Source organism: Zalophus californianus, chromosome 6 (genome assembly GCF_009762305.2).
Source record: "Zalophus californianus isolate mZalCal1 chromosome 6, mZalCal1.pri.v2, whole genome shotgun sequence".
NCBI classification, from domain to species: Eukaryota; Metazoa; Chordata; class Mammalia; order Carnivora; family Otariidae; genus Zalophus; species Zalophus californianus.
In genome coordinates, this window is record NC_045600.1 from 39,665,623 (window position 1) to 39,681,922 (window position 16,300).

The 16,300-nt window shown below is 36.7% G+C and overlaps 1 protein-coding gene across 4 annotated transcripts in view; it reads right to left on the reverse strand.

Moving 5' to 3' along the window:
- LRRC9 (leucine rich repeat containing 9) overlaps nt 1-16,300 on the reverse strand; it is a 107,815-nt gene that overhangs the window by 40,292 nt on the left and 51,223 nt on the right. For all 4 annotated transcript variants that reach the window (XM_027568730.1, XM_027568731.1, XM_027568729.1 and 1 more), the window contains 5 exons: nt 11,275-11,394; nt 5,774-5,965; nt 4,309-4,434; nt 1,498-1,632; nt 364-541 (listed from right to left, as the gene is read on the reverse strand). In XM_027568730.1, coding sequence (XP_027424531.1) covers nt 364-541; nt 1,498-1,632; nt 4,309-4,434; nt 5,774-5,965; nt 11,275-11,394 — 751 coding nt within the window. The remainder of the gene's footprint in view (nt 1-363; nt 542-1,497; nt 1,633-4,308; nt 4,435-5,773; nt 5,966-11,274; nt 11,395-16,300) is intronic.

Consider the following 16,300-nt stretch of genomic DNA (forward strand, 5'->3'; position numbering starts at 1 on the left):
AATGAATTGGGCTGTTTTCTCTTTTTCAAAAGCACACCTCACTCATTCATTCATTTTTCCCACTCTGTAGATATTAATTACTGCCTAGTTTGTAATGTGCTAGGTTTGGTAATAGTGGTAAACATTGCTACAGAAGAGAGAGGGAAGTCAGAGGAGGTGCAAGTCTGCTAGCTGGGCTCATTACACATAGCAACCGGTCACAGATCCCATCAGTAGATGTGTAGAACGCTCTGCCCCAAACCTTCTTGGAACTTCTCTAGACATCTTCCTCCTCAGACTCAGAAATTCTGTCCTCAGTGTTATTCATTTTTTGCTCTTGTTAATTAGACATTCATATCTTAAAATTTTCAAATTCTCACATACCTTCTATCTTTGAGATACAGTTTCCGTCTAATGTGAGCTCTTCCAAGTTAACACAGGATTCCAAGCCTCCCATTTTAGTGAGATTATTGTTGCTGAATGATGCCCATTTCAAATTTTCTAATTTTTCTAAATTTGTAATTTCAAAGAGATGTTGCCCATCTAAATTTAGAGCAGTTATCTGTAGAATAATTCACATTTTATGTTACTTCCGAATCTTATCAATAAACTCAGTGCTACAAAAAGGCTAATGAAATAATTCAAATGTGGTAAGTGACATCAAAGGAATTCCTTCAGGAACTAAAGACATAGTGAAGCTTACAAAGAGTAAGATTTGACAAGATTATAACTCCAAGAGGGACTTAAGTGGTTTTACGGACACTGTGCTGGCCAGATTCCAACCAAAGTGAAAAACTTGTCCCAGCTGCTGGGAGTGCTGTTGGCGGAAAGCCTTGGGCTGTCAGGGCCTTCTGGGACAGCCTCAGCTGCAGAGAGTTGCCCTGCCCAAGGTCATGCTCGGTCCCAGGCTGGCCCACATCCAATGATGGAGGGATATAAAGGCCTGGCCATCTCAGCCCAACCTGGGGCAAATTTAAAGAGTCATTCTGATTCCAAAACTCACTGTGGGGTCAGCCAGAGCTGTCACTGAGCCTGCATCACAGCTACATATCTGTACATAGCTGGTAATAAAAAAAAAATGTATAAGGGTGCTTTGTGCAGCAAAAAGAAGTTGGTATTGCCGTCTAACCCTTCCCCCTTATCCTTGGCTGAATTCTGACCAGTTCTCCTAGTCCCATGCCGGGATTCTTGATTTCTTTTACATTGCTACCCAAACTTTTGGCTTGATCTCTGGTTCTGAGCTTTCAAGTTTGCTTATTTTGATGTATTATCAAAACCTACCCTTTGGTCTTACAGTGTACCTTTATCCTAAATCTCCAGTTCTGTGGTGACCACCATTAAGGTCTAGTCCCTGTGATATTACCGTTCACGACTTGACCTCCTTGTTTGATTCTAATTTGGCTCTTCCAGTTTTCTGCCCCTTACCTATCTGTACCCTCTTAATGATACAAAGACCAAAGTTGATTAAAATCAATTGAAATTAAGCTTTTATATAGGTTTAATAGAATTAGCTTTTACCTTCAAGTACCAGTTTCCGCTCAGATATAAATGTGGTCCTAACTTTGAAATCTGTGTCAGAATTTTGGCAGAAGGCCATATACTAAGTATCCGTGGTCTCTCCTCTTTAGTACCAGAATGCCGTAAGAGAGATAACTAATAAAATAAAAAACACATGATGAATAAAGGAAATGGCATATAGCGGGTCATTTATATATAAAGGTATTGTTTCTTAGATGAGTGGCCCAATGAATAATTTTAAAATATGACATTTTCTTTGCCTTAAAATGTTTTCAATATCTAGATATACTTTATGTATTTTACTTTTTATCTTAGCAGATATTTAACCACGTACAAAATAAAATTTATAGACCTATGAAAGGATTGCTGTAATACAAACATCAATATAATCCATCCATTAAACAGGTTTCAGAGCTAGAATATTCCTCCTACCTGGAAGCTCCCTGTGTGCCCCATCCTAACCCTTTTCCTCTCCTTCCCCTCAGAAACCATCACGCACCTCAGGTGAATCAATCAATACCCTAAGAAGCAGTCAAACGATCTCAAATTTTCTATCTACCATTCATTTGCTTTATAGACTTATGTTTGTGCCCATAAATAATATATCATTTAGTCTTACACATATTGGAACCTTATGTAAATTGAATAGTAAGTATGTGTTCTTCTATGAGCTTTTTTGCTCAACATTGTGTTCATGAGATTTATGTATGCAGATTTGGGGTGCTTGGGTGACTCAGTCAGTTAAATGTCTGACTCTTGATTTCAGCTCAGGTCTTGATCTCAGAGTCATGAGTTCAAGCCCCACACTGGGCTCCATGTGTAAATTGAATAGTAAGTACATGTTCTTCTTTGAGCTTTTTTTTTTTTTAAGATTTTATTTATTTATTCATGAGAGACAGAGAGAGAGAGAGAGAAAGGCAGAGGGAGAAGCAGGCTCCCAAGGAGCAGGGAGCCTGATGCAGGACCCGATCCCAGGACTCCGGGACCATGACCTGAGCCGAAGGCAGACGCCCAACCATCTGAGCCACCCAGGCGCCCCTTCTTTGAGCTTTTTTGATCAACATTGTGTTCATGAGATTCATGTATGCTGCTGTATGTAGTGGTAGTTCATTCATGTGTCACTGCTAGACAGTATTTCCTTAGCGATTCTCCCATCAGTGAACACTGGGGCCGAGTTCAGTTTTTCACACTGTTGTTATGAATATTCTTGACTCCTGCTGCATACATGCAAGAGTTTCTTTAGAGTATATGCTGGGTTATAGGGAAAGTATATATTCAGCTTTCCTAAATAATGCCAAATTATTTTCCAAAGTGGTTATACCAGTTGCCACTTCTACTTCAACTTTTTGCTAAAACTTGATATTGTTAGGCTTTAAAACTTTCAACTACCGGTGACTCTCAGTTGGTAGACTGTGTGGTTTTAATGTTCATTTTCTTGAATACTAGTGCAGTGGAGCATCTTCTCCTGTGATTTGGCTGTTTTGATTTCCTCTCCAGTATCTTTTACCTATTTTTGTTTGATTGGTTGTCTTTTTTCTGATATGTTCTGGATATATAAATAATATCTTTTGGCAGTTAGATGTGTTGCAAAATTTTTCCCCAGTATGTAGCTTGTTTTTTCCCTTTCTTTATGGTGTGCCCTTTAAAGAAAAGATATATTAATTTTAATGTAGACAAATCCAGTCTTTCATATTTATGCTCTTGGTTTCTTGTGTAGTAAGTTCTTTCCTCATTCAGGGTCATAATGACAATATCTATCTTTACTTCTAAAACATTCTTGATTTTGACTTTTATAATGAAGTCCTTAATGCACTTGTCCCAGTGCCTTTTATTGACTAGCCTCTCTGATCTAATAAAGGCAGCTCTGCTTGTTGTTTGTCAAATTTCCATGTATGTATGGGTCTATATTGGGTCTTTATGTTCTGTTCTCTTGGTCTGTGCCAAACCAACATTTTTTTTAAGTAGGCTCCACTCTCAGCATGGAGCCCAGTATGGGGCTTGAACTCATGACCCTGAGATCAAGACCTGAGCTGAATTCAAGAGTCAGACATTTAACTGACTAAGCCAACCAGGTGCCCCAAATCTGCATTGTCTTAAAGGATTTTAGTAAGTTTTGATTTCTGGTAGGGTAAATCCCCAACTCCTCTTGAGGAATTAATTATATTTTTATCAACAAAAATTTTCTTTCCTTCATTTTGAATAGATCCTAAATTAAACATTACATTAAGGAATTAATATTCAAATATCTAATAAAAAGTAAATAGCTAGAAAACTAGAGTGAAGATATTTAAGATGAAGCTACTTTGGCCAAAGTACAGCATTCTTAATCTGGATAATATGTGCATTCCCCATGCCCCCAAGTTAATAGGTTGTGTGTGTGTGTGTGTGTGTGTGTGTGTGTGTGTGTGTGTTTTAGCCAGATACTTATAATATCAGTACTAAGTAGATAATTCACTAAGTGCTTTATCAAGGCTTCCAAGCTTACCTTATCCCTGGAAAGTTGTTTATTTTCATGTAGGCGCTAGAAAGGACTCTGATGAGCTCAGGTTCATAGGAAAAAAACAGTTACCCTGGAGGCATTTTTGTTGATTTTTGGGGTAGTGTGCAGGGATGAGAATCCACACAACCAGTTGATATTTAAATGGGATATATTTAAACAGGAGAAAAAGTTCAAGTGATATGAATGTTATATATTAACTGATTTTTTATTAGAATGCTAAGAGAGGATACAAAATCTTAACAAAGCAAGAGTACAGAAATATAATTTGTATATTCTAAATAGCACAAAAATATTAAACAGTAAAATCCAACCTGAGTAATCTTTGTTCCAGTAATAAATTTCATAGCTGCTGTTGCTTCTTCTTTAGAAATGAAGAGTCCATCTAAATGAGTGAGAGTCTTTAATCTGCCAATAACACTCAGCCTTAATGTGGCTGGCTTGGGAAAATAACAAAAAGTTAATTTTTACAAAATATTACATATGTTATGATGTGGAAAGGAGTGCTTCTTCATTCCTTCCCATGTAATTCAAAATTATGCATCTCCCACTTTATTAGTTATATCTACAAATAAGGGCTTAACTTAGTTCTCTAATAGCTGAAATTAAGTTATATTGAAGAACTGATCTGTTTCATTTGAAGGTGGATAGCTCTACTCTTATGAAGGAAGGGAGTCCTGTAAGCTGTTGAAAAGTGTGGTGAAAAGTGTTTAGAGAACTGCAGTACCTCCGGTTTATCTAGATCAGCAGCTAGTTAGCTCTGTGTGTGCTTCTATCTCGATCTTTAGCCCCTGACTTCTAGTTTGGCAACAGGAAGAGAGCTGTACTATGACCAGGCACATTCTGGGTCTGCTTTGGTAAAGGAAAAATATCCTATTTTTCTGAGCAAAAAAGAAAAAATACAACAATGTAAACATAGTAATATGGAAAATTTAATAGAACCAATCATTAGCCTCTTTTTAAAATGTTGAACAGTCTTATATACATTTTTGAAAAGCAAGGAAAGGAGGATTCTTGAAATTATAAAGTTGGGGCTTATTTTAAATACTTGGGGATACCCTTAAACATAATCATTGAATACTGAAATTTCTTAGCATGAATCTATGTATTTTTGTGATGAGAAAAAAATAGTGTTCAATCAAATTTCCTTTTGTAACAGAACATAAGCCTTTATAATACAGGCTTATCAGGGGAAGTGACAAATTTGTTCCCCCTTAATGGTCTGTCTCTCTCATTGTATTCTATTATTCCTTTTTAAAAAGATTTTATGTATTTATTTGTCAGAGAGAGAGAGAGTGAGCACAAGCAGGGGGAGCAGCAGACAGAGAGAGAAGAAGGCTCCCCGCTGAGCAAGGAGCCCAATGTGGGACTTGATCCCAGGACCCTGGGATCAGGACCTGAGATGAAGGCAGATGCTCAACTGACTGAGCCACCCAGGCATCCTATATTCTATTATTCTTGGTCCCATGCCTCATTACAGTAGGTTCTAGCACACTGAACTATATAAACCCTCCCAAGGTTTGCAAATGGCAATGGTATCTAACACTCATAAAGCCACAATACTCTCAAATTATTAGAGCTTATCAAAAAAATCTTTTAGTAACATTTGATTCATTTGATCACTACACTACACTAAATTCAACTTATGAAATACTTAAAAGGAATTCTAGTAAAACAAAGATAGTTTGTCTATTTCTGGCTACTACTGAATAGTAGTGAGAAACTGGCTTTGAAATAAAAATGATCATTTGCTTTTTTATAAATACATCTGCTGCCTACCTTTTGCCATGGATTATGCCTAATATCAAGAGTAAGAAGGCTTGTGGTGTGTTTGCATAACATATTTATTTCATCGCCAGATTTTTTCAGTTGATTCCAGCTCAAGTCTAAGTGCTTCAGTTTCATCAGACCTCTAAATCCCTCCAGGGTTATCACATGGTTATGGCTTGCATCCAAATATTCAAGGTTATACTGCAACACATACAAATAGAAGTGGTGCTAAAAAGGATCACAGCTTGCTTTTACAGAGTTCTTTTCTCTATGATTCACTAAGCACTTTATATGTTTTTTGGTAATTCTTACAGAAAACTTACACAGTAGATATATAGCAATTATGGTATCAATGTATGTATTCTCCCAGAGAGCAAAGATATTTTATTTTTAGACCTCTCTTAATTCTTACTTCACCCTTGTAATGTGGAGTGACAGTGTTTGTTTTCATAGAAAAGAAGGCAAAAAGTAACTGACAAGACAATTTGTCTCCAAAAAACAAGGAATTACAGTTCTTACTATCTGGACTTCTGGTTTATACCACTGAACCCACAGTCTGGCTCAAAAAGGTTCATTTTCAGAAGTAGAAATTAAACCTATCCTATATTTCTCATTTTTAAAAGTACATGATTTTTAATAACTTAAAAATCATTAAATTAATGCATGGTCTATGTTGAAAATTTAGGAAATGTAGTAAATAAATAAAAAGAAAAATAGAAAACACATATAATTCTATTGCTCAGAAGAAACCACTGAAAACATTGTTTTTAATTATTATGCACATATATTTTTCTTACATAAAACAGATTGTATTATATAGAAATTTGTATCCCTTTAATGTTCACACATCATTAAATATTCTTCAAAATGGTTTTGCATGATTGTCTAATATTCCAATAAGTGAATTGTTAGGATTATTTTTAAACATTTTACTATGAACAATAATGTGGCTTCTAATTGTGGGCAACACTGCAACAAACATCCATGATCATGATACTTTAACTGAGACTCTGATATTTTTACAGAAAATATTTTTAGAAATGGGATTATTATAAGTTTTAAGGATTTCTATATTGCTGATTTTTTCAACTTTTTTTTTTTTTTTTAAGTAGGCTCCACGCCTGGTGGGGAGCCTAACATAGGGCTCAAACTCATGACCATGAGCTGAGATCAAGAGTTGGATGCTCAGCCAACTGAGCCACCCAGGCACCCCTATGTTGTTAAGATTTTTGATATATACTGCTAAATAATTTTCAAGGAAGTTTGTACCAATTTTTTCTTCCAATAGTAGAATATGGGAATGCTCATTTTCTTAAATACACACCAGTTCACCTGCTTTATTTTAATTTATATTGCTTATTACCAGTGAAGTTGAACATCTTTCCATGTGTTTTGTATTAGCCATTTTTAAATTTTGTTCTTTACTGTGTTTCTTGTCTTTAGCCATTTATCTATTCAGATCTTCAACTAACTTTTTGTAAGAAGTCTTTAAGACCTAATTTGTTACTTCTATTTGTTGCAAATAAAATTTTCTTTTAAGGTATATGCTAATTCATAGAACAAAGAAGAGATAAAGAAAACTTTAAGAAGATATTTTGCAACATATTTTTTTAAAAAAAGGTAATATTACAGGGCGCCTGGGTGGCTCAGATGGTTAAGCATCTGCCTTCGGCTCAGGTCATGATCCCAGGGTCCTGGGATCGAGCCCCGCATCGGGCTCCCTGCTCCTTGGGAGACTGCTTCTCCCTCTGCTTCTCTCTCTCTCTCTCTCCCTCTGTCTCTCATGAATAAATAAATAAATAAAGGTAATATTACTATAGATTAAAAGTGAACTTGATTTCTTTATAGGTAATTCCAACAGTTGTTTGACTTCAGCATAGAATTAGTCACGCTATAGTTTATATTCTTGGAAAAGCACTTATTATAGTGGTTCAGGCTGCAGGAGTTGAATGTACAGATCATTAAAATCTTTTTTTTTCTTCAGATCATTAAAATCTTAAAAAAATTCCTGGAAACCAAATAGCATTATTGGCTTTTGATTCTCATAAGCAAGCATAGTAAAACAAACAAACATACAATCATTTGCTATCATAATTTCTTGAACAAAAGGATATTTGACAGTATTAAGGACATAATCTTAGAATAGTCTTTAAATGAAATCAATTTTGCTTTATAAAAATTTACTACATGGCCTGTCTTCTCCCAGTTTTCGTCATAAAGTGGTAAAAACTTATCCCAAATTCTGGCATTTGAATGCAGACTAGCATATGGGAACCATACATCATAAAAAGATAATTGCCTTCTTTCCTTAAAAACAGGGATGGGATCTTCATTTTTACATTCCCAAGATATAAAACAGACTCTATGAACAGACAGTATTTTCAGTTTTGTAGCAGGGGTTTCTTAATAGTTCTTGTGCTTCAGTTTGTCTTTCTTAAATTATAGTATAGTACAGCCAACTTATAAAGATTAAAACCCACAACACCTCTTTTAAAAATTCTTATGGATAATGGTTCATTCTCTAAATATAAATTAGCTCTCTCTAGACATCAGAAACACTTTAGCAATCAGTTTCTCATTGGAAAAGATCAAACAGAAGTATTGTCTCAGTAAAAAATTAGGCACATGATCTAGATTTAGATTGCAAATAGCCATACATATTTGTCCCTGGCCAACTCTGATTGTGGTGGAGCTATTTTCAGAGAAAAAAAATCTCTTCCTGTTCCTTTCTCTTAGATACTCTCTTTTCCCAATAGTTCAGGTGAGTGAATGATAAACATGCAGCTTAGGGCTTTTTAATTTATCTTGTATGGATGTCTTGTTTAGACTTTTAAAAAAACCATATAGTGTATATATTTTTCCCACCACTAATGAAGCCCAAGTATTCCATTAAATTAACGCATGGCCTGTGTTAAACAGTGTTAGGTGTTAGGTTGGGTATTTTGATTTAAAAGGCAAAGCCAGGATGATGAACACTTAAGAATAATACATTTACTTTCTGTAACCTAGTAGAAGCAACTTCTAGCATGCAAGAGGGGTATGGAAACTCTCCATATTAGAGATATGCTTAAGGAAAATAATAGTAAAAATGAGATATCTCAAAGGCAACTTAAAAAACATAGAAGACAAGAGGAATGACAGGTGAGTGATTAAACTAGATCATAACCTTCTATAATGCCAGGATAAACATAATTCATATTAAACACACATACAAAGCTCACTACTGGAGAATAAAGAGGTGGAGACAGCATAGGTTTTCAATCTCTCTGAATCCCCACATGAAAACAGAATAAATTGATAAAACTCAAATTCTATGGACATTTATAACAAAGTTACATGACAAGGTAGCCCCATAAGCCCCCAAAGAAATTGTAAGGATAAACCACCATCAACGACAGGACCTACATGGTATCCATTGTCTATGTGAGAGGAAGAAGGAAGCATCAGGGCAGTATCTGATGGATAACCTATGTTGTAGGTTACAAAGTTCCATTTCTTGACCTAGGCATCAGTAATAAGCACGTTCACCTTGTAATAATTTACTGAACCACATGCTTGTAGTATGTAGTTTTCTGTATCTGTGTTTTATTTTACAATAAAAAGGTGAAAATATACATGTAGAGTATCTCCTCTCTCTGATCACCCCTAACATCCCTATAGTCATTTTTCAAGACACATTTATACATCAGATACTTGATGTTTGAGAGGTTTATATCTAGCTACCTTTGCTAATCTTAAAATTTGAAAATACTACTTGGGCATAAAATTTGTCCAGTTCTCTTGTCTGTAAAATGGCCACAGTAATATCAATCCAGTAAGTAAGCTGTGATGGAAATTTTTCTATCTAAGGAGAACGATAAAACTATACTGCAAAATACATGCTGGGCAGCTGGCTAAGCTGTCTAAAAGTACTAAGTGCCTTGCATGACTTAGGAGTTTACTTTTTTTTAAAAAAAGGATTTATTTATTTTAGAGAGAGAGTTCGAGAGTGGGGAGGAGGGGAAGAGGGGGAGGGTGAGAGAATCTCAAGCAGACCCCTGCTGAGCAGGCAGCCTGATGCAGGGCTTGATCCCCTCACCCTGAAATTTGAAATCATGACCTGAGCTGAAATCAAGAGTTGGATGCTTAACCGATTGAGCCACCCAGGCACCCCAAGAATTTACTCTTTAAATTTTGTGTGTAAACAAAATTATGACTGTCATAACCTCTGTAACCACTGGCAAATCATCAGAAAAAAAGTTAAATAAAAAATGCCAACAATTTACATATAATCTTGGGACCTCTATTAAACTACCTTCTTTCCTCAGACTACATATCAAACCTGGACTATCAGGGATTCTATTAAAAAAGAACTTCAGCTTGGGGCCCCTGGGTGCCTTGAGTTTCTCTCTCCCCCTCCCTCTGCTCCTCCCTGCCACTCTCTCTCTCTCTCTCTCAATTAAATAAATAAATCTTTTAAAAAAGCAAAAGGACTTTGGCTTACTAAAAGAAACAAGGATGGAGGTTTAGTACTGAAACTTAAGGTCAGTAAGGAAAGCAACAGCTCCTACCACAGCGGGAGAAGCAGCAATGCAAGGGCTTTGATATGATTGAAAGGGAGTAGGGGAATGAATAAAAGATGAGAATGATGGCTATGTTCTGAAAAGTTAGGCCAGTGACTTGGGTGGGACCCATGGAAACGGGATGCTGGGGTGGAGTTCTGGAGCCACATATTCAATTATTTTTGTTATATGATATATAACAAAGAAAACAAAAGCCAAATAAGATGCTTAGCTATGTCTACATGGTGCATTACTGTTTTTGTCTGTGATCTATGAGAGGGCGAACACAAGTTAAACAAGATCTGCACATGTGACATCCACGTAGAAAGGACAAGGCAGAAAGAAAGAAATAACAACATGAATAATGAACAAATGGGAAGAGAACTGACAGCCTTAGATATGAAGTGGTGAACCAGAAAATGAAGAAGTTAAGGATTCACAAGGAGAAAAATAAGAATGAGAAAACAAGAGCAGAAGAAAATGGAAATGACAATTTCCAAAGAACATTTTAAAAACAAGTCTGGAGTAGTTTTAATAAATTTAAAGTGGTTAGAAATCAGATATGACCACAGGTGTATATTTGGTTTGCAAATGGAATCTGAATCAAGACCTATTTTATTTTTTTAAGATTTTATTTATTTATTTGAGAGAGAGAGAGAGAGCAAAAGCAGGTGGGGGGAGCAGCAGGCAGAGGGAGAAGCAGACTCCCCTGCTGAACAGGGAGCCCAACGCGGGACTCGATCCCAGGACCCCGAGATCATGACCTGAGCCGAAGGCAGACACTGAACTGACTGAGCTACCCAGGCGCCCTCTAAGACCTATTTTAGACAAAGTAACATACCATACTGTTTTGTTCCTAATTTGAGCTGTATAATCTTGAATATGGTATATTTGAGGTCTTCATTACAAAAATAATTTATCTTTTTAAATTAATTCTTTTACTTAAATAATTTAAAAAGGAGTTCTTACCAGGTGGTATACATCATCTAAACAAGTAAATTCATTAAAGCTGATATTAAGTTTTCGAAGTCCTGTTAACTTGGAGAGATCTCTCAATTTACTCAAGCTGTTTCCATGGAGATTCAGACTCTGCAATAAAATAAAATGTAAATAAAAAATAAGACAGATTATATTCCACATCATAGTTATTTAAATAACATTAAGAGAGAGCCAATAAATAAATCTAATGCATGATTTTAAAAGGTAGAGTTTATAATAGCATTATTGGACCCTTTCCTTGATTAATTTGATTTTCCACTTGGTCTAGAAATTCTTTTTAGAAAATAGTTAAGTATATTGTTAAGACATTTATTGAGGCATACCTATTTCTTTTTTTAAAAAAATATTTATTTGACAGAGAGAGAGACAGCGAGAGAGGGAACACAAGCAGGGGGAGTGGGAGAGGGAGAAGCAGGCTTACGGCGGAGCAGGGAGCCCGACGTGGGGCTCTATCGCAGGACCCTGGGATCATGACCTGAGCTGAAGGCAGACACTTAACAACTGAGCCACTCAGGCACCCTGAGGCATGCCTATTTCTCAAGGTGGCCAGTGAACAATGTAGGCCCTAAAGATTTGGGCTATTAGCGAGGATACCTCACAAGAGAGAAGATGGCAGGGCTACACCTTGACTGCTGGAAACCGTATGAGGGCACTGGACTAAGCAGAGGCTGAGGGTGTTAAAAGCAGGAGGACAGATGCTCAAAGAAGGAGGTAGGAAAATGTTTCCATATCAGAATTTGGCCCAAACTTTCCCTGTCCATTTGATCCTGAGTTCAATAAAAAGGAGTGTTAATACAGTTGTATATTTAGGGGATACCCTGATCACTACATATTTTTCTGTCTTTATACTACACCATTGTGAATGATATCAAGTGAAGATTACATTCATGCATAGTGTACATCATAAGTAGTGGAACAAGAAAATGTATTAATATAATTGACCGCAATATTCACAACAAATGGGTATTATGATAAAATCAAGTGTCTACCTCCCAACTCTCTTCACTCACCACCACCATATTATACCCTATTATACTGTGAACATAACATAAATTCCTGGCAGGAGAAACCTCTGAATGTCGAGTAATTGTCAAAACTTGGTTAAAATTGTTAAGAAGGATGAAATTATGCAGAGTAGTTTATTCTACAGGTCACATACCGGTATCATCCATGATAGATTCTACAGATACCTTACACTTAACATGTCCAAACTGAATTCATCATTTTTCCTATGTATCTGGGCCTGGCAGTCTATGTTTTTGATCCTGATTAAGAGTTTCACTATCTGTCGAACAGATACTGTTGACCATCCTCTTTTCCTCTCTTCCATATACATTTGATTCTAGAAATGTTTCTCAACCCATCACTACAACAAGTGCCTTAGTTCAGACTATTATTTGTCCTTTGGACTACTGCAGTAGTTTTCACTGGATATCTATACCATCATTCTGACTTTAGTTAAAGTCTAACCACAAGTTGCCAAAGTTAGGGTCTTTAAAAACACAGAACCTGTTCCTTAAAGAAAATCTAAAATTTAAAATTTGCCTTCAAAAATCCATCCTATTGTGGCATAATCTCCTACTCTTCCAACCACAGCCTAATGAATCTTTCATGTATTCCTTTTTTTTAAGTTTTTTTAAATTTTATTATGTTAATCACCATACATTACATCATTAGTGTTTTTTTTTAAGATTTTATTTATTTATTTGGGAGAGAGAGAGTGTGAGAAAGAGAAAGAGAGAGAGCAGGAGCAGGGGGGAGGATTAGAGGGAGAAGCAGACTCCCTGCTGAGCAGGGAGCCCGATGTGGGACTTGATCCCAGGACCCTGGGATCATGACCTGAGCCAAAGGCAGACGCTTAACTGACTGAGCCACCCAGGCGCCCTACATCATTAGTTTTTGATGTAGTGTTCCATGATTCATTGTTTGTGTATAACACCCAGTGCTCCTTCAGTACGTGCCCTATTTAATACCCATCACCAGGCTAACCCATCCCCCCACCTCCCTCCCCTCTAGAACCTTCAGTTTGTTTCTCAGAGTCCATAGTCTCTCGTGGTTTGTCTCCCCCTCCTATTTCCCCCCCTTCATTTTTCCCTCCCTACTATCTTTTCTCTTCAGATTGCATAAATCTTTCGCCTCTTTCTTGTATTCCAATCTACACCTTTACCTTCCACCGGTACACACCCTATGTTCATAGTCACCCTGTGTTCCTGGATAACACTAGGATCTTTCAAAACCATGTGCTTCTAGATAGAGTATTTCCTCTGCCTGGAAGATGTAAACAACTAAATTTCTCATATCCTTCAAAAATCTGCGCAAAACTTATCTCTGTGACGTTCTCTCAGCAACTCCAAGCTTCCTATGTTTGTTTACATATGTCTCCTCCACTAAAATGACGTCCTTGAGAGAGGGAAAATAACTAATTCATTTTGAACTCCTAATACTTACCTCGTTGCCTAAAACACAGCAAATGCTCAGTAAATGCTAGATGAATAAATCATTGCAAAAGCCAGACATGCAACTAAAAACAACTCTATTTTTTTTTATTCAAGTAAAATTAACATACAGTGTTGTATTAGTTTCAGGTGTACAATAGAATGATTCAACAATTCTATACATTGCTCAGGGCTCATCACGGTAAGTGTGCTCTTAATCCTCTTCACCTAGTTCACCCCTCCCCCCAACTCCCACCTTTATTTCGATATATTTTATTAATTTTTATGGATGTCCTCAAAAAACTCCATCTAGTGGGGAAGACTGAAAAGAAAGTAAGAGGTATGTATCCTGAATTTCTCTTATGGTAATGGCACAAAGGAAGGCGAATAAAGGGTGTGATGTCTAAACATTCTTGTTGTAATATCTAGTACTCTTACTAGAAGCCCTAGAAGGTTTTTCTGGCTTTTGAGCCACATAGGCAAATTTAGGATGAGAAGTTGTCTCATTCTTATGCTATGGGTGTTGATCAAATTAAGGCAGTCAGGTGAAGGTCACGAGCAAGCCAGGGTATTCTGAAGTCTTATTCTCCTCACTGTTTTTTATCTTGAAGATAATAAAAAGGACCTACTTGGGGCGCCTGGGTGGCTCAGTTGGTTAAGCGACTGCTTTCGGCTCAGGTCATGGTCCCAGGGTCCTGGGATCCAGCCCCGCATCGGGCTCCCTGCTCCGCGGGAAGCCTGCTTCTCCCTCTCCCATTCCCCCTGCTTGTGTTCCCTCTCTCGCTGTCTCTCTGTACGTCAAATAAATAAATAAAATCTTTAAAACAAAAAGTATTTAAAAAAAAAGGACCTACTTTTTTTTTAAATTTTTTTATTGTTATGTTAATGGGACCTACTTTTTTTTTTACTATTGCTTTTCTTTAACTTTTATTTAATCCCTTTAAATCTATAGAAATATATGTCATAGAAGCTCAATCCAATCAGAACTCATGCATTTATTAAGCCTTTCATCCTAAGCTTTATTATCAAAAATGTATTACTCAAATATGAAATCTTGACATTATAGTGCAGAAACAATAATTTCTCCATACTGTCAACTCAAAGATTGCTCCTGTGATCACTAGACTGCATATTTATGATACAGATGGTGATACTGTCATCATGTTATGAAACTTTCCTTCCTCTCTAATAACTGGCTAAGGTCAAAACTTAATCTCTTAGACTTGAAGATTTGGTGGATGGTGATGATGCAGTTGGACAAAAGCAATTCCATAAACAACTTTAAAAAAGATGTTTTCTAAATATTTTCAGAAGCAGACTCAAAACTATTGACCACATTTATTTTTTTAAAAATATTTTTGCTTTCTTTTTGTTTCCCACAGTCACTTGAAAAAGACTGTCATCACAAACAAGCAATCTAGAAATGTCACATTGGAGCAATGTAATTGACTTTCAAGATAAAAATCATTTCTGAGTATTTATCTGTATTTCAGCTTTCAGTACACACATAGAAAGATAGTGTCCTGTGAGAATAAGTTGTCTTCTCAAGTATTCTTATCAGTGTATCAATCAAATATCAATTTGCTTGCCACTTTTGTAGGTTCAAGCAAACCCACTTTCTCTGTAAGAACCACTTGCTGTTTGTAAAGGTATTGTTTTTATAAAGAGAATCTCATGTGTGCCAGGTGGTGTGCTAGAAAATGGCAGAGCTGATGCTAGTCTACACAGTGTTTATGAGTAAATAAGAAAGCGGCATCCATCCTTTCCTCGAGACACCCTTATTTTCAGCTATTAGAATATTGTCACAATATGCCGACTTTGTTAGGACAAGAAATTTCTGACAAGAATTGTCAGAAAATTGTAGTAAATATATGGCTCTATGATTTAAAGGGTACCCCTTTTATATGGCCCTCTTCTGCAATGCACACTGCACCATCTTATATTGCTGCCCTGATACTGGGGATATACATATTGAAGGACAGCCACAGCCTCTGCCCCTGTGGAATTTACAGTCTAGGAAGGATACAGAGCATATAACAAAAGGAATCTGTGCTGGACTCAGGGGTAAGAGAAAACTTGAATGCTTAAGTATAGATCTAAAAGGTGGGAATTAACCAGGAGAAGGGGGTTAGAGGAGAACATTCCATGCAGAGAACTAGCAAGTGCAGAGGCTCTGTGTTGGCTGCAGGCAGAATGTGTTTAAGACATAGAAAGGAGGCTGAGCAGAGAGAGCTAAAGAGAGGGTAATATGAAAAGAGTCTGGAAAGGTAGGCCAGCGACCAGGCCATGCAAAATCTTAGAGGCCACATTAAGGACTTTGGTTTTATTTTTAAAACAATGGAAAATCATTTGAGGATTTCAAGTAGGAGTGGTGAGGGGTGACAGAGATTTCATGATCAGATTTGCATTTTGAAAAAATTGCTCTGGCTTTAACACGGAGAATGAGTTGGGGGCTCAAAGTGAAAGCAGGACAGGGCCTCTGTTGCACAGTTCTAGGAGGCACCCCCTAGCCCCCATATTGAGTTATATTCAGTTATATAATGAATGACACTGAAAGAACA